The sequence below is a fragment of the Panthera pardus genome, unplaced genomic scaffold (assembly GCF_024362965.1).
Source record: "Panthera pardus isolate Hobbes unplaced genomic scaffold, ASM2436296v1 HiC_scaffold_20, whole genome shotgun sequence".
NCBI classification, from domain to species: domain Eukaryota; kingdom Metazoa; phylum Chordata; class Mammalia; order Carnivora; family Felidae; genus Panthera; species Panthera pardus.
In genome coordinates this window covers 83,316,331-83,331,943 of record NW_026526766.1, presented here as the reverse complement: position 1 = coordinate 83,331,943, position 15,613 = coordinate 83,316,331, and the positions used below count along the sequence as shown (strand labels likewise).

The following is a 15,613-nucleotide window of genomic DNA, read 5'->3' as shown; positions in this document are numbered from 1 at the left end:
GAAGAGGCAGCCATGAGGAAGCTGTGGCATGACCCGGCAGAGTGGAGGCGGGCAAAGCACCAGAGTTCTCGTTCTTTGTCTTCAAGCAGGTCAGGTAGGGCTTAGACCTGGGGCGGCAGCCACGATGGGTCCTTCCCTGACAGGGTCGCTGAAGGTCGACGCCTGGGCAGGCCTAGAGGCTGGTGGCCTCGCGCCACCTGGTGGCTGCAGAAGGTACTCAGCCGAGAGCAGGGAGACCGCAAAATCCGGCATTTTGCTCTGGGAAACTGAGGCAGGAAGCCGGTGGGGGTGGGGGCTTAGGACCTTCCGATTGGGCCTCGTCCCTCTTCTAACCCCATTTTACAGACGGTAACCGAGGAGAAGGGAAGGCGAACAACGTTGGGTAAGGAGTTTCTCAAACGGTGGGCTTCAAGACACTAGGAGTCAAGAGTCTGAGAGTTTAATGGCATCAATGGTGTGGAGCTTCGTTTGCCATTCGGTTGGGCAGGGAGAAAATTAGAGAGGAGGAAGAGAAACCGTAGTCCTTCCCGCCCACCCGGAGGTAAAGGCTTTTAAGAGTACCCCGGAAAGCAGAGTTTTATAGATCCTATTTGCATACGAACGTAGTCACCTGGAGTTAAACTCCATCCCTTTAATCTCTGGTCCAATTTGTCCCGAAGCCGCGAAGGAAGTCCCTCGTGAATACCTCTAAATTCCGCCCCCTCTAAGCCCCGCCCACAGGGCTGGGCTTCATTGCACGTGCTCGCCCAGCTCCTTCGCGATCCGCCCCTTGGGAAGACTCATTGTCGAGGCGGGGGGAGACGGGGAATCGTAGGGATCGTTAATCATGGAAAAATCAAATAAAGAGAAGGCCCTGAAGTAATGTTTGTTAAATTTTTACCGGAAGTTTTTATCACAGTTCGAGATATTGACAGGCCTTGGCCTTCACTTCTCAGAGCTGCTTATCCTTACTCCCACCCCTTTAGTTGGTGGGGTCCCGCGTGGCCGGCCTCGCCCGGCGGACTTCAATTCCCAGCGTGCTCCGCAGGACCGTGCGTGGCAGCGGCGCGTGACGTCGGGGGAGGGAGCTGGCCAGTGCTGAGGGGGCGCGGCGCGGAGGGGCGCGGAGCCGGGCGGCTCGGGGCCCAGAGAGCGCCGCGGCCGGGAGCCCGCCGGCCCCTGACAGCCCCCTCCCCCCGGCGGACGACGACGACGAGAACGAGGGCGCCGGTCATGGCGGAGCAGCGAACCGAGCGCGGGCCCTGAGCACCACCGCATGGAGCGGGACGAACGGCCGCCTAGCGGAGGGGGAGGCGGCGGGGGCTCGGCGGGGTTCCTGGAGCCGCCCGCCGCGCTCCCTCCGCCGCCGCGCAACGGTGGGTGAGGGGCGTGTGGAGCCTGGGCCCAGGAAGAACCGACTGCCTGTCCCTTGCCCCGGGGGTTCCCCCCCTCTCGGCCGACTTTTTGGGAAGCCGCAGCGGCTCTGGGTCTCCTCGGCGTGGACCTTCACCCCGGTCCCCTCAGCGCGGACCCTCCCTCTCCTCCCCCGTCCTACTCTGTGGACCCTCCCCCTCCTTCCCCGTTCCCCTTAGCGCGGACCCTCCCCCTGCCCGGTTCCTTCAACCTGGACCTTCGTTTCCCCCTCCCTTCTGTCCCCTCAGCACAGGCCTCCCCTCCCCCCGTCCCCTGTGCGCGAATCCTCCTCCCTCCCCCCAGGTCCCCTCAGCTCCGAGCCCTCCCCTTCCCTGGGTCCCTACAGTGCAGATCCTCCCTGGCCCCCCACCTCGCGTCTCGTCAGTGGGGGCTTCCCCTCCCCCTCGGGTCCCCTATGCTCAGAGCGTCCCCTTCCTCCCCCCAGAGGGTCCCTTCAGCGCGCTCCCCTCCCCCCCGCCCCGGCCTTCTCCCACGCGGGTGCCCCCTCCCTCCGCGGACGCCACACCCTCGTCCCCGTCGTTCTCTGTGCCCTCACCTTTCTGGAAGCCGCTTTCCTGCTCCTATGTTGTCCCGGGCCTCCCGTGCCACCCCCGTAAGCTCCGCGAGCCTCCACCTCTGCCCCGACCCCCCAGTTGGTTAGCTACCCGCTCAGCGGTTCCTTTTCGGACCTCTCGGTGCCTGCTCCACACCCCATTCCTCCGCTCCTGCTCAGCCCTTTTCTCTGCTGGTTTAGATCTGTGGCCCGGCCAGGCGCTCGGGACACCTGCCTCTTTCCTCTCTTCCACCGGCCCGTCCCGGTCCGCGCCCGCCCGAGCTCAGCTCTCCTTTTCCCTTTCGCGGTCCCGGACCCAGGCGCTGAGAATTCCTCACCTGGCCCGGCCCTTCCTCCCGCTCTCCCCTGCCCCCACGTCCGGGCCAAGTCCTTGGGTTCCTCCCGGCTGACTCGCCCTCCTCCCCCCCGGCTCCCTCCTTCCTCAGGGTGTTTTATTTGTATCTGTTTGATATTTTCCCCTTCGGTGTTTGCCGCGGAATGTTTTTATTGGTAACGTGTAAGGAGCTTTTGTGAGGTCGTAAAAGGTGAACTTTTGAACTTGGAAAGCGCCCTGGAGCAATTAGCGCAGGCGATAGCCCCGGGAGGCCTGCATTACAAAGGGTGCTCGTACCGGCCGGCAAACGCTCCGGCTGCAAACCCGATTTATTTATTTATTTGCCCTGCCTTCCACCTTTCACATCTTCCTCATTTCCGAATAAAGGGCAGGCTCTCGGAGATCCGCGCCTCCTCCCCTCTCTGCGCCATAAACTCGCAATTCTCTGAAAGATCTAGGACCGAACAGTGTCTAACAAGTAACAGATTTCAAATTGAATGCAAACACCCGGGACAGTTAGGAGGCACTAAAAATTAATTGCTTCAGCAAGAAGCTTCTCAATCAGGACAGTGACCTGGCAGGTGTGAGGAAAGTATCCCGAAAATAGGTCAGCTAGGCGAATGAATGAGGAACTGCAGAAGGAGAGATTTTGGGGTGAATCTGCGCGTTCATGTATTTATTGACTCATCAAGCATTTGCTACTGCCAGTTTAGTAGATCTGGTGTTTTTACCAGTTAAAAGTCTGTTTAGAAAAGAGCCTGGTTAACTTCACTTGATGTGCTGACCAAATAGTGGTATGTTTTAAAAACTCTTGTCCTTTTTTAGGCTGTATGTGATGTGTGCCATCTAGGTGGCTGGCAGTCCCATGAGGTGTCTTTGGAGAATAATTTCTGAATGTGAACATGTTTTGAGATCAATAAAATCCCGTGTCACAAAGGAGGAGGCTGGAATCCATTGAGGGTAGAAGACGACAGTATCATAGGAACAAAGGATTTCTTTAATGCTTTTGATTTTTTTAAGCTTTTAAAGTGGAGATTTGTTTTGGTATTTGTGTATGGATGTTGTAAATCCTGATCTAAAATTTACCACGCTGCACTTTTACCTAAGCTACATCTATCTTATAGCCCGTATTAAGTGTATCCATTTTCATAATGTCTTTGTATGTGTGTGTACTTCCTGTACCCACCTGTGCGTTAACATGTAGATGATTGATTTTACTACAGACATTACTTTCAATTCTGCTTGAGAATGTTGTAAGGGAAACCTAGGAACTGCATTTGCTATTAATTATTCATTAGTACATTTTAAAGAACTCATTGGTAATTTTAACTCTTAATCAGATTTCCCATTCATAGTCTCATTTCCTCAATTGGTCAGAACCATTTTAAAGACTCTTATCGAGCATTCCATTTAGGCCAAGGTGGCTTTAATATTTTACATCAGTTCAATTTAGTGCTATAAATATTTCCTTTTTGTTGAAAACACAGTGGGGACTTTGGACAGTTTGGGCTTAAAATACATGAAATGTTGACTGTTGTGGGATATTTTAGTGTAAAAACCAGCATTGTGTACTGTTTTACAATTTATGTTCATTATCTCTTGCGATTATAATTTAACATGCTCCCAGAAGAATTACCAAAATAGAAAAAATAAAAAAGAAAGTTTATCTTTGGCATGGTGGGAACTTGTTTCTTCCTTTTATACTTCCTAATATTTTTCTCCAAAAGTAAGTGAAACTGCTTAAGTTCTAAGCAGAGAAAATGAATTCTTCTGGCTCTGTATCTTAATGACTGATTTACATTTTGTATGAAATATCTGTAATAGATCGCTGTTTAGATAGGAGGTCTTTTGGTTTGTGTCCTGAAGAACTAAACTGGGGGTGGAATTTTAGAAATGCTTTCCTGCCGGAAACGCCATTGATGCTGAATTTACAGTCCTTTAGATGTTTTTTATTATTCTATCGGAACAGAGTTGCTAGCCTTTTGATGCACCATCACCCTTTCAGGAATTTCATGTGCTGACTGCGCTAGATATTTTCAGTTGTTGCTGTAGGTTTTCATAACAAACATGAACTCGTTCAGTCATGATAGAGGGACTCTCCTTTTGGGGTTTCAAAGGGAGACAAAAGATTTGGGGAAGTATGTGCTGAATATTTGTTATATTTTAACAGAATGAGGTAGTAATCTTTTAGATATTCCAAGTAAAGGAAGGTTATAAGCCATTAATCAGTAATTAAAAGCATGTTTTCTGTAACTACACTTCAGAGGAAATGGGGAGAAGTTCGCTAAATAACTTAATGCCTTTTTCCTGGTATGACCATGCCATGCAAATGTTTATCCCTGAAAATATCAGATTTTTTCCATGACAGTTTAATTTTTCAGTTCTGTGACTTTAAAAGTTAATTAGGAGTCCCCTCCGAATTTTCTACTTTCATTAAAAAAAAAAAGCAACAACATACTCTGGTACTGTTGCTTAGTACAAGTGGCACACAGGTATTTTGTATTAAGTTCGTGACCTCCAAAGAACACTGAAAGGCAACAATGAACAGATTCACTGGTGATTTTGAGCAGCTGAGGTGTGAGATGACCACATTTCTGATCTCATATTTACCACCCATCAAATTCTTTGTGAGCATTTCTGCTCCTTGTAATGAAAATACGATCGTGACATGCTTCCTAATTTGTAAATTATTCTGAATTCCATAGGAAAAAGGTATGTGGTGTGTGTGTATGGCATGTGTTAGCATGTGAAAGGGAGTTAGATGGAGAGGATAATGAAAGAAAAAAAAAACCTGGTAGATTTCCTCAACTACGCCCAAATCCTACATTTCCATATTTTATTCATAATTTCTTAGTTTATAACTTTCCTCCTTTTTCCTGGCGTTGTGGGGCTAAGGTGAAAAATAAGCCTTAGGTTAAAATAACCTATTTTTAGGTTAGTGGAGGGTAGAAATGCCAACTGCTACTATACTGATAAAAAGTTTCTTATAACACTTGTAGTGCTTGTTGTGCAAGTTCGCTTTAAATTGCTAATGATGTTTGGGAGTTTGGGGGCCTGGGGCTGTGTATGTTTCATCTTGTATTAAGATACCATCACTTGGTTTTTATAACTAGGTAGATATTTATTGGTTTTTGTTGAATAAATTGGTCCATTAATGAATTGTGTTGAGATCACAACTTCTGGCTTCAGAATTTCAAAAGCCAGGATAGCTTCTTCCAAATCAGGAGACTTCGTTTTCAACAAGCTCATCTAGATCTTGGGGGCCTTCTCATAATTTTTGGCTATTTACTTTTGTGTTGTAGCCAAGTTAAAGGATACTTTCTAAGTATTTACATGTATATAATTAGGTTGAAAGTTTTTGAGAAGATGGCTTTTAAGAACAAATTCTACGTTGTTGGTCAAATCTGTTCTTTTAAAGTAGTACCATAAAAATGCTTTATTTTGTGTGAACCAATCACTTTATATGTGAAAAAGGGTCATAGAAAAATTAAAATTCTGAATCAACAGATAAACAAAACTTGCATTACTACAAAATGTCCTGGAAACAGTTTTGAACAGAAGGTAGCTACTGAATATGCCCATACAAGTAAAGATTTAAAATACTTAAATTTTCATTGCTTTGAAAGTATTTCCCAAACCAAGACATTATAAAAGAACGCATTTTGTTTCAAACTTTTACATTTTTAAGGACAACATTTTTCTAGCTCAGGTAATTTCTTAAGGGTTTATGGATGCCTCTGATTGATAGCTAGAGTTCAGAAATACCAGAATTATTAAAGTCAGCAAGAAGTGCTGAGCAGGTGATTTTTTTTTTTTTTTTTTCGGGTGTTCAGCCCCTGTTAGAGCCATAGTTTCAGATTTATCTGAGTTTAATCTTAAAAAAAAAAACAAAAAAACAAAAACCTTTGGATATAACTTTGATAACACAGTATTCTGAGAATCAAGTCCAGTATTCTATTTATTACTTGTTTTCCAACATGGCTTGTCTGTATGCAAAGGATAAGGCTATTAGACTATAGATCATGGAAAATTAGAAGAAAGACATGGTGAGATGTCTAACTTGCTTTTCAGTGTGATTTAAAATTAATTGTAAACGAGAGAACTTTGAGAGAATAAAATGCTTCCGACTTTATTTTGTCCTTATTACCTGCTGTTCAACAGCAGCCTGTGTAGAACAGCTTCTCAAGAAAACATTTTTTTTTTTTTTTTTTTTTTTTGCTAGTTATGACTATTTAAATAAGACTTTACTGTGTAACCTGGTAATTCTAATTAACAGTGATTTAGTTGGGGAGCAAACCAGGATTTCCTCAGCTGGCTGCTGGGGAGCTGAATTGCTTTTTTCCCCACCCCCAGCTGCACCAAATCTTTTGATCCCTAAGCTACAGTGGTTGTCATTTGAGAAAGCAAACTGAGAGAAAATAAGTCGTGAAAATAGCCTGCTTTGAGGCTTCACTTGCATTTTTGAATTTTTGTTCTTAAAAAAAATTACAGGAATAATTGAATCTTCAAAATTTATATTGAATGGAGCAAACTCATGTCTAAATAGAAAATTCTTGGATTTCCTTAACGAATACACTTCTTTAAAAATTTTGGGGTTGTTTTAATACTGATAATCAGTATTTCAGAAGGGAAATTATCCTAATTATAAATTCACAGGAGGCATTCCAGTGCTTTGAGTTTCGTTAGGAATGGATGTTTGGGGGAAAGGAGCCTTTATGCAATGGAAAAATTTTCATTCAAGGTAGTTTGTGGTTTCTAAACCATCAGAATTATATAATTCCAAATAACGAATCAGAAATTCTTCATTCATATACTAAATAAACTCTACAATGTGTTATAATAAGAGTTAACTTTAAAAAATATATTCAAATAAAGAGATTTTTGGATCCTAATTGCAGATTGTACACCCTTCAGTTTGTTTATACCAGAGAAGCTATTCAAGCATAAACCACAGATGGCAGTAGTAGCATATTTTTCTATTTTCTAGAGGGATTCTTGCCTTTAAATTGGTGTCAATTCAATGGGCACTGTTGATAAGTCAGCTGGCAAGTGTAATGTTTCCAAAACCAATTCCCTAGGCAGTGACATGTAATGTATTCCGGAAACAAATCCGAGCATTTGATTTGAAGGTACACTCTGTGGGTGGTTTGGACCAGAATAGTGACTTTGTCAAAGGGAAAATTATAAAGAGAACTTCTTAATAGTGATCGAGGGTATTGAGTAATAAACACACTGGAACTGTAGCTGTGATATTAGCATAGGATGTATTTGTATTAACCATAGATATTTGCTTGAACAATGGTTTGTGTTGGAAACAATTTATAATTCATTTTAAAATATACTTAAGAATCATAATTTTGAGAGAAGTACACAACTAAATTCGTCATGTGGAAGAGGTGGATAGCCTCCACTTTTATTTGCAACTTTTTACATTTCATAGTATGGAATTTTAGATCTGTCTGTAAAAATACTTCAGGGTGGGTTCTGCTTGCTCTTTTAGTCATCACTGTAGTGTCAGAATTTCTGTGTTCTTAATTTTCTCCTTTAAAAACACTGATTGAAAAAAGGACATAATTCATTAAACAAATTTTTAAACTTCTTATGATATTTCCTTTGAGTTCAAAGGAAACAGAGGTGTTATCATCTAGTTTAATACTCGGGCACATATCTGTAACAAATTTGTGCCAAAATGAAGAATGGGCTGATTGAGTGAAGGGAACTGCCTTAACCTATATCTAGTTTTCATTTAAAAAATTAATTTTCTGTAACTCATGCACTCATTTCAGTCTTGAAGCTGTGTCATTTTGGAAGGATTAAACATTCAATCTTTTTAACCATTTGTTAACTCCTTATAGATCAAATGCAATGTTGTTTGTATCACAGCTCTAATTTATTCAATTTAGTTTTTCTCTCACAAAAGAAAAGACACAACACTTCTATGAAGTCTTACTCTCTATCCTGCTTTCTCGTCTCTTGCCTTTTAAAATTTATAAATGATTAATGAAATGGTACTCAGATGGATTTATTGTTTTCTGTCACTGGAATGTTTGTTTCAGACTTAATTTCTTCCCATTCATTGAGTCCTTAAATGTTATTACTATAATATCTAAACCATTGGTTTTCAAAGTGTGGTTCAAGAATCCCTGGGGAGAGTCCTTGAGACCCTTTCAGGAGGTTCTTGAAGTCAAAACTATTTTTATGATAATATGGACATTACTTGCTTTTTTCACCACATTAACATTTGTACTGAAGTCGGAGAAACAATGGTGGGTAAAAACTGTTGGCGCCTTAGAAGAAATCAAGACACCAAACTGCACTAGTAGTTATTGTGTTTGTCCCCTCCATGCACTTGTATTTTTTTTAAAAAAAAAGCCATTTCACCAAAGCCTGTCTTTGTTGAAGGGGTAAAAATTATTAATTTTATTAAATCTCGACCTTTGAGTACATATGTTTTTGATATTCCATTTGAGGAAATGGCAAATAGGCAAGTACACACAAAGAATTTCTGTTGCATGCCAAAATAGAGTAGTTGTTTTAAGGAAAAGTGCTTGTGCAGTTGTGAACTGAACTAGTAGCTGCTGTTTTTCATGGAACACCATTTTCACTTGAAAGAACAATTGATATAAACCAAGGTTTATTCGGACCTACGTATTTGGCATTCCATGTTTTTGGAAAATGAACAGTGAATTTGTTATGTCGAGGAAAACTGAGAGTATTTGTTGCTGGTGAGTAAAATTTGAACTTCCAGATGACAATTAGAATTTTGGAAAACTCATATCTGCCACTTTGAGCTTGACAGCTACCCAATACTTATGCCTTTTCTGATGAAATTGATGGTGATATTGTTAACATATGTGAGGGTTTTTTTTTGATACTGTACAATGAAATTTGTTAACAATTTGAAGATCGTATTTCAGTGAAGGAATATTTTCCAAATCACTGATGTATCATGTTAAAAAAAAAATCGTGCATGGGGTAAAAGTTCAGTTGAAAATGTCAAATAGACCAATGGATTTTAATGTGACAAAGTACACAGAGTTCATTGATACAGTTTTATATTTCACATTGAACTAACCATTAAGAATCTACCACTCGCTGAGTCTTGGTGTATTATCAAAGAAAAATATCTATAGTTATTTTAATAAGCAAATACTTCTTCTTTTCCAATTATAAATCTATGAGAACAGATTTTCTGCCAAAACAGTTTATCACAACATACTGAAAGTAGACACATACAGGAGAATCTAGCTGCCAGAATTAAGTCAGATGTTAAAAGGGATTACCGAAAATATAAAACAATGCTAATCTTACCAAATTTTTTGTTTTGTTGTAAAATAGTTATTTTTCGTAAAAACATTTATATAACATGTGACAAGTTTATTATTACTTTTAGATGAATAGATATTTTAAAAATTTCATGGTTTTACAGTATGATAAATATTGATAGATATAACTCATATAAATAATAGCTCTTTGAGGTCCTTGATAACTTTTAAGAATGTTAAAGGGGTCCTAATCACTCAGACCAAAATATGAGAACCTTATTCTAAGTGAATGAATTTAATGTGTAAGAAAATGGTGACTTCACAAGATACTATTGTTAGTACTTTGTTACTTTGGGTTGTCCTTTCCTCTCCCCCTCCCGCCTCCAAAGGGACTACAGAAGAAGAAAAAAATGGAAAGAGTTCCTATCATTTTAAATTTTCTTTGCTTGACTAAATGAAGTGTGTCCTAGTTCACCCTGAGTTCTCTGACAGGCTTTTGTTACCTGCTACATGAAACCTGTTGCTTAACTGTTAATTTGTGGTAGAAAATTTCCAACAGAACCTGTTTCCTCATGAAAGGGAGATTTATAATTGTGGAAATAAATCTTACAACACAAAAATACTTAATAAGAGTCATTGCTGTAAAAATAATGGCATATTTATATGGGATAAAAAAGATCCTATCTTGCTTTTTAAAACTTCCAAGAATAACTTGCTTGTTTGTTCAGATAAGTTTGGCTTTCACAGAGTCTTCTGAAGTTGTGGTTTTGGTAATGTTATTTTGTAGATTGGTTTGCCTTTTAACCTGGTTTTCACTGAGGGATGTGGTAATAAAGCCGGTATAGAAGAAGCATCTCCTCTTCTGGTCTAAGAATACCCTTTCCTAGTGTGAGTAACATTTTAGTGTAAGTCAATTGCTATGTTGTTAAAGAGTTAGGGATTTACTCCTAAGGGTAGTTGCTATGTAGAACTCATTCTGTAGTGAGTTTGCTGGCAGAAGAAATGTCACATAACAATGTGAATAACAATAAGGACTTACTGGATCAGAACTTAAGATGAAGCTTGGTGGGTAATGAAAGATCAATGAGATATTTAGGTTTCCTTCCTTGAGAGCTCTGTAATTATCTTGGTGTTCTTGGAGTTTCACACAGTGTGCCTTTTAAAGCATTTTTGTATTCTTTGGGGGTTGCAGCTTAGTCATAAGATACAAGTCTTTTTTATTTTAAGACTTGGATTTTATTTCAAGTTTCAGATGGAATTTTAAAATGCATTCTTCATCAATTGAGTTAAATCGTTTTAATTACTAAAATTAATAACTGAGACAGATTTTTTTTTCTCCCATATTCTTGCTATACTCTTGAAATCTAACCTGTCAGGAGACTTCCTCTCTAGCCTTACAGTCCTTCCTCCAAAATCCCTTTTTACCAGGATAATAAACCACCTGGGGGAAACCCCCCACTGATATCTATTTAGAGGGCTTTGTTTTTTGGAAGTGGCAGTAGTAGTCTGACACAGAGGAAGGATTTTGGTTAGATGGTGTGAGAGGGAAAGAGCATGGACTCGAGTGTGGCAGAACAAAGATCACAGCTATGTGACTTTGTCACTTGACTTCTCTGAACTTTGGTATTCACATTTAATAATTATAGCAGCTAACATTTACGTATAATATTCTAAACACCTTACATATATTAACTCAGTTTATCCCCATAACGCTATGAATTAGGTGTTCTGTTATCCTCTCCATTTTGCAGATGTGAAAACTGAAGCCCATAGAGGTTAAGCCCCAAATTTCACGGTTAGTAACATTATAAATAATGTTTCCTAGATTTAATCTCTCCCCACTCCCATACTGTAACTTTGAAATTGACTGTAGGGTTATTAGGATTAGTGACAAGGTCTTTATAAAGTGCCAACCACATCTGTCCCAAAGCAGACACTTGTGGATCCAGACCATTTATAGTTGCTGAGGAGGCCCAGAACTCAGCTTTCTGTAGGTAGTCACAGAGATCCACTTTTAGAATTGCAGGTGACTTTTTCTTTCTCTCATGTGGGCTTTAATAAGCCAACCAGGAAACAATTCTGTGGAGTCAGGGACAATCCTTGGTGACTCTGAGTGGTGCTAAGGAAAGAGGGGTTTTGAGGTACTCAAGGCAGGGATAACTATCTCTCTTGTAGCTGTGTCCTCAACACTAAACACAAGGAATTGGTGTTTTATGAATGTTGAATGAATGAATGAAAAGTCAGGTCAGGAGTCTTGAGTCTTGATTTTATCAGGGTCCTTTGGATTTGAGTCCTTTGCTGGTAGTCAGAGAAAGTCTACAAAACGAAAGAATTTTCTTCTCAGTCACTTGGGAAAATTGACCAATATCTAAGTCAAGCAGTGTGTTTCAAGCTAAATCCAGAGTTTGATGGGCCCTGAAACCAGAATGTAGTTTCTATTTGGAAATGTGGCTCTCCTTGTAACTGAAGTGACTAGATATACCAGATTAAGAAGAGATAGCCAGTAAACTCCTGGTTGTTTGCTTGACTGTTTTGGGATATTCACTTAGGAAAAGATGGCTTTGTCCTTTGTATCTTTTTTATTTCTGCCACACCAAAGCTGGCTGTATGGAAGAGAAGAGAACCAATCCAAGAAAGTTGATGTAACTTTTTGAAAATGGAAATACAAGAGCCAGTTTTCCAAAGCTTGTAAAACATAGAACGTGATTTCCCAGCAAAGAGAGATACAGTGAGAAAAATGTGGCAATGTGGGTTAATAGATTATGGTAGCAGTATAGTTTGAGTAGAGAAGGACTTGAGAGAGAAGGCCAACCACATTATTTGGGGAGGTAGGAGGCCTAGGAACTCATTGATAGGCCTGAGTTTTGCCTGGGTTCTGATTCTAACACTGTAACAAAGCTCTGAGTCTATATGGATCCACCTCTAAAATGAAGGAGCTAAATTAGATAATCCCTGAAGGAATTTTCCAGCTTTATGATGGAATGAATTGGGTAAAACAGGAAGTTGCAATTTAGGAAAGCCCTGCCTAAAGCAAATAGTTGTGATACAGCACAGATTCTCTGGGATGATTTTGATTTCAGATACCCTCAAAGAATGTTTGTATTTACCATACTTTGTTTCCCTGTTTTGATTTTAGAACACCTGGCTGCTTTCAAGTCTGTAGGATCACATAATTTACATGACAGATTCCATTCTCTGTGTGCACTTTTATAGAAATGTTTACAATTACAGTTCTAATGCTATCATTTGTAATGTAAACTTGAAATTAGATGTAGAGTTTTCGTTTATTTTTTTCTTTTTAAAAATGATCACTTTTCCCCCCATTTATAACCCCTCCGTGGTACACTTTCTCTTTCCTAAGTACAATTTCATTCATTGAGTCAAACCTATAATTTCAGTTTTTCTCTCATTCCTTGTAAAGAGATTTTATCTGCAAGATGCATTCAGCATTGAGAAGGGTTCTGTCCTCTTAAGATTAAATGCCCTGCATTTGAGAACTTGGATTCATTAAGGAAAATTGCAAAACTTCCTTAAATGCTGTAGGTCTGTAAAAGAGGGAACCCAGCAGGAAAGGGGCAGCAATGCATGGGGGAGGGGAGAAGTGGAGGGGGGGGGCAGTAAGCAAGGGAGCTGCAGTTGAAATATTCATCAATCATTTTACTGGCACCAGGAAACCAATCAGCCTTTTAGAGGAGAGAACTTAATCAATCACCTAATGTGGGAAATTACAATTGCTTTCCCACACACAAAAATATTCTCTTACTTGCTGACAGATCAAATCTGAAAGATAGTTGGGCTGGCCAGTATCCAGAGCTAACTGATGGCAGGCAGTTACTGAAAGTACTACTGTGATGAAGAAATGCACATAGCATTTGAAGATAAAATTTCCTATCTGCTTTGAGCCTTTTCAAAATCTTTCATAGTGAGTTTGCTTTTCATAAAGTGTCTTCCATTAATAAGAAACCATTACAGAGCACATATGGGTAATACAAAGGGTGTGAAACACTAAATTTATTCTCCAAAGCTAGTTTAAGGAGCATAGATGGGGCTTCTGGCTGGAGAATACCCAGTGTTTCCAGCGCCTCATTTGGAAAGCAACTTTAGAGCATTGTCTAAAGGGACATATCCTGGGGAACAAAGTTGGAAGTGCTTGCATATAAATAAAAGCTGGAGGGGGATTTAGCTGTATCTTGTATTTAGATTTTAAATGACGTGATCTCTGAGCTGTGTTCTTGAATTGCCTATGGCCCTTAGATACTTAGGTGTGAGCTGCCTAAGAATCCAGTATTTTTAAAGTTAGAAATGCACGATCATTGTGGAAAATACAGAAAATGAAGGAAAAGGAAAATGACATATATTAATCTTGCCTTCAAGCAACTTGCATTAACATTTTCTGATTTTTTCTTCTAGATTTTTTACAAATCCTAGTTTTTTGCTTGTGATTGTACAGTATATGCCATTGTTTTATGCTTTTTTTTTTAAAGTTTAAGCTTTTTTCTCAAACTTTATACAATCAACCTGAATTCATTTAAAACTGTTAATAGTATATCACAGTCCATCGTTCTTAATTGTCGGACATTTAGTTTTTAGTTTCTCATTTTATAACAGTACTAACCCCAGACCATTTTGTGCTTGCTTTTAATTTGGCTTATTTTGCAGGGTAGATTTTTAGAAGTATATATCTACCTATTGCACCTTCTTCAACAACCAGTTTAATTTACACTAAGATATTTTGTATACTAACATCTAGGTCTGTTAGCAGTACTTTTTTTTTTTTTTTTTTTTTTTTTTTTTAAATAAGTGCCTGATGCTCAAGATAGAATTGAGATGTGGTGATAGGCTATTCTGTTCTCATTTTTTAGAGAGAAAGTCATTCCTAATGCCTTTTGTCCCCTGAATCTTTTAGATTTCTGGCACCAGCCCTCCCATGCACATTGCATTCCACCCCCACCTCCATCCTACTATCTCTAGCCTGGTCAGAGCAGTGTTTAGGGACCCTTCTGAGGCTGCCGTCTTTCTCTTAAAGATTATTAGGGAATGGGTGGCAAAGACACTTTGGAGCCTTCGCTGGTTGCCTCTAAAAATCTCAGAAGGATGGATTGGTGGTGTGACTGTGTGTGTGTGTGTGTGTGTGTGTGTGTGTGTGTGTGTGTTCCAATACAAATATAATACCTTCCTCAAAGTCTTGAATATATCCAGAAGCTTGTGACTGAATTTGGTTAGAAATTAAATACAGGGAGAGAGAAGTTAAACTTGCATTCCTTTAGAAATCTGTATAATCCCCCTCAGTTCTTCAGTGGCTGACTTTTATCCTAATCCTGCATGGGGTTTTATAGTGAAAAAGACCTAAATAAATCTTGTACTAATTTGAAAGGCATTGGCAGTTTTTAACAGGGCTGGTTTTAGAATGGAAGTTAGTAACATTTTGGGATTCTGGTGATCTACAAATTTTGAATTAAAACATAAATGATATTTGCTGAAATTAAAGAGTTTTCTAATTTGTAAAGTTTATGTTTGTTGATTGAGGAGGGTAAACACAAATGTTTGAAGATCATTTGCTCTCCTTCTTTGTTCTCACCACTGGTGGTCAGAGAACTTGCAATTTGCCAAAACACAGTCTTTATAATGCTCTTTAATAAGAAAGTAAATAAGCCAGCTGCTCTTTCCCATAACTATACCAGTTGCAAACTTCTTCAAATCCTGGTTAGTAATTAAAAGCCTTGAGATGACCTTGAATCTAACTGAAATACAAAAAGCTGTCCTGAGTTAAATTTATAGCTTTTGTTGATTGCAAAAGAGATTAGGAAGAATCACATTCTGTTTGCTAAAAACATTAAAGGTAGCCTTGTGTAGTGTACATTGAAGATGAGAAATACAAACCACTATTAAAGTGCAAAAAAGAGGCCTGGAATGGACTTGAAAAAAATTAAGTTTGTCATCTCTTCATTGAGCATTTAAAATATGTACTTGAAAAGATTGGAGGTAGGGTGGCATTTTTCAAACTGTCAGTTTGTGATATTCAGATTTGTTAGAAGATCTGTTCCCGGGGCGCCTGGGTGGCTCAGTCGG

At 39.9% G+C, this 15,613-nt stretch overlaps 1 protein-coding gene across 3 annotated transcripts in view; it reads left to right on the top strand.

Annotated features, from left to right (window-relative positions):
• Positions 1 to 1,094: 1,094 nt before the first annotated feature.
• Positions 1,095 to 15,613, top strand: part of NR6A1 (nuclear receptor subfamily 6 group A member 1) — a 230,481-nt gene continuing 215,962 nt past the window's right edge. For all 3 annotated transcript variants that reach the window (XM_019421169.2, XM_019421171.2, XM_019421168.2), the window contains exon 1: positions 1,095 to 1,355. In XM_019421169.2, the coding sequence (XP_019276714.1) occupies positions 1,256 to 1,355 (100 nt within the window). In that variant the 5' untranslated portion in view covers positions 1,095 to 1,255. The remainder of the gene's footprint in view (positions 1,356 to 15,613) is intronic.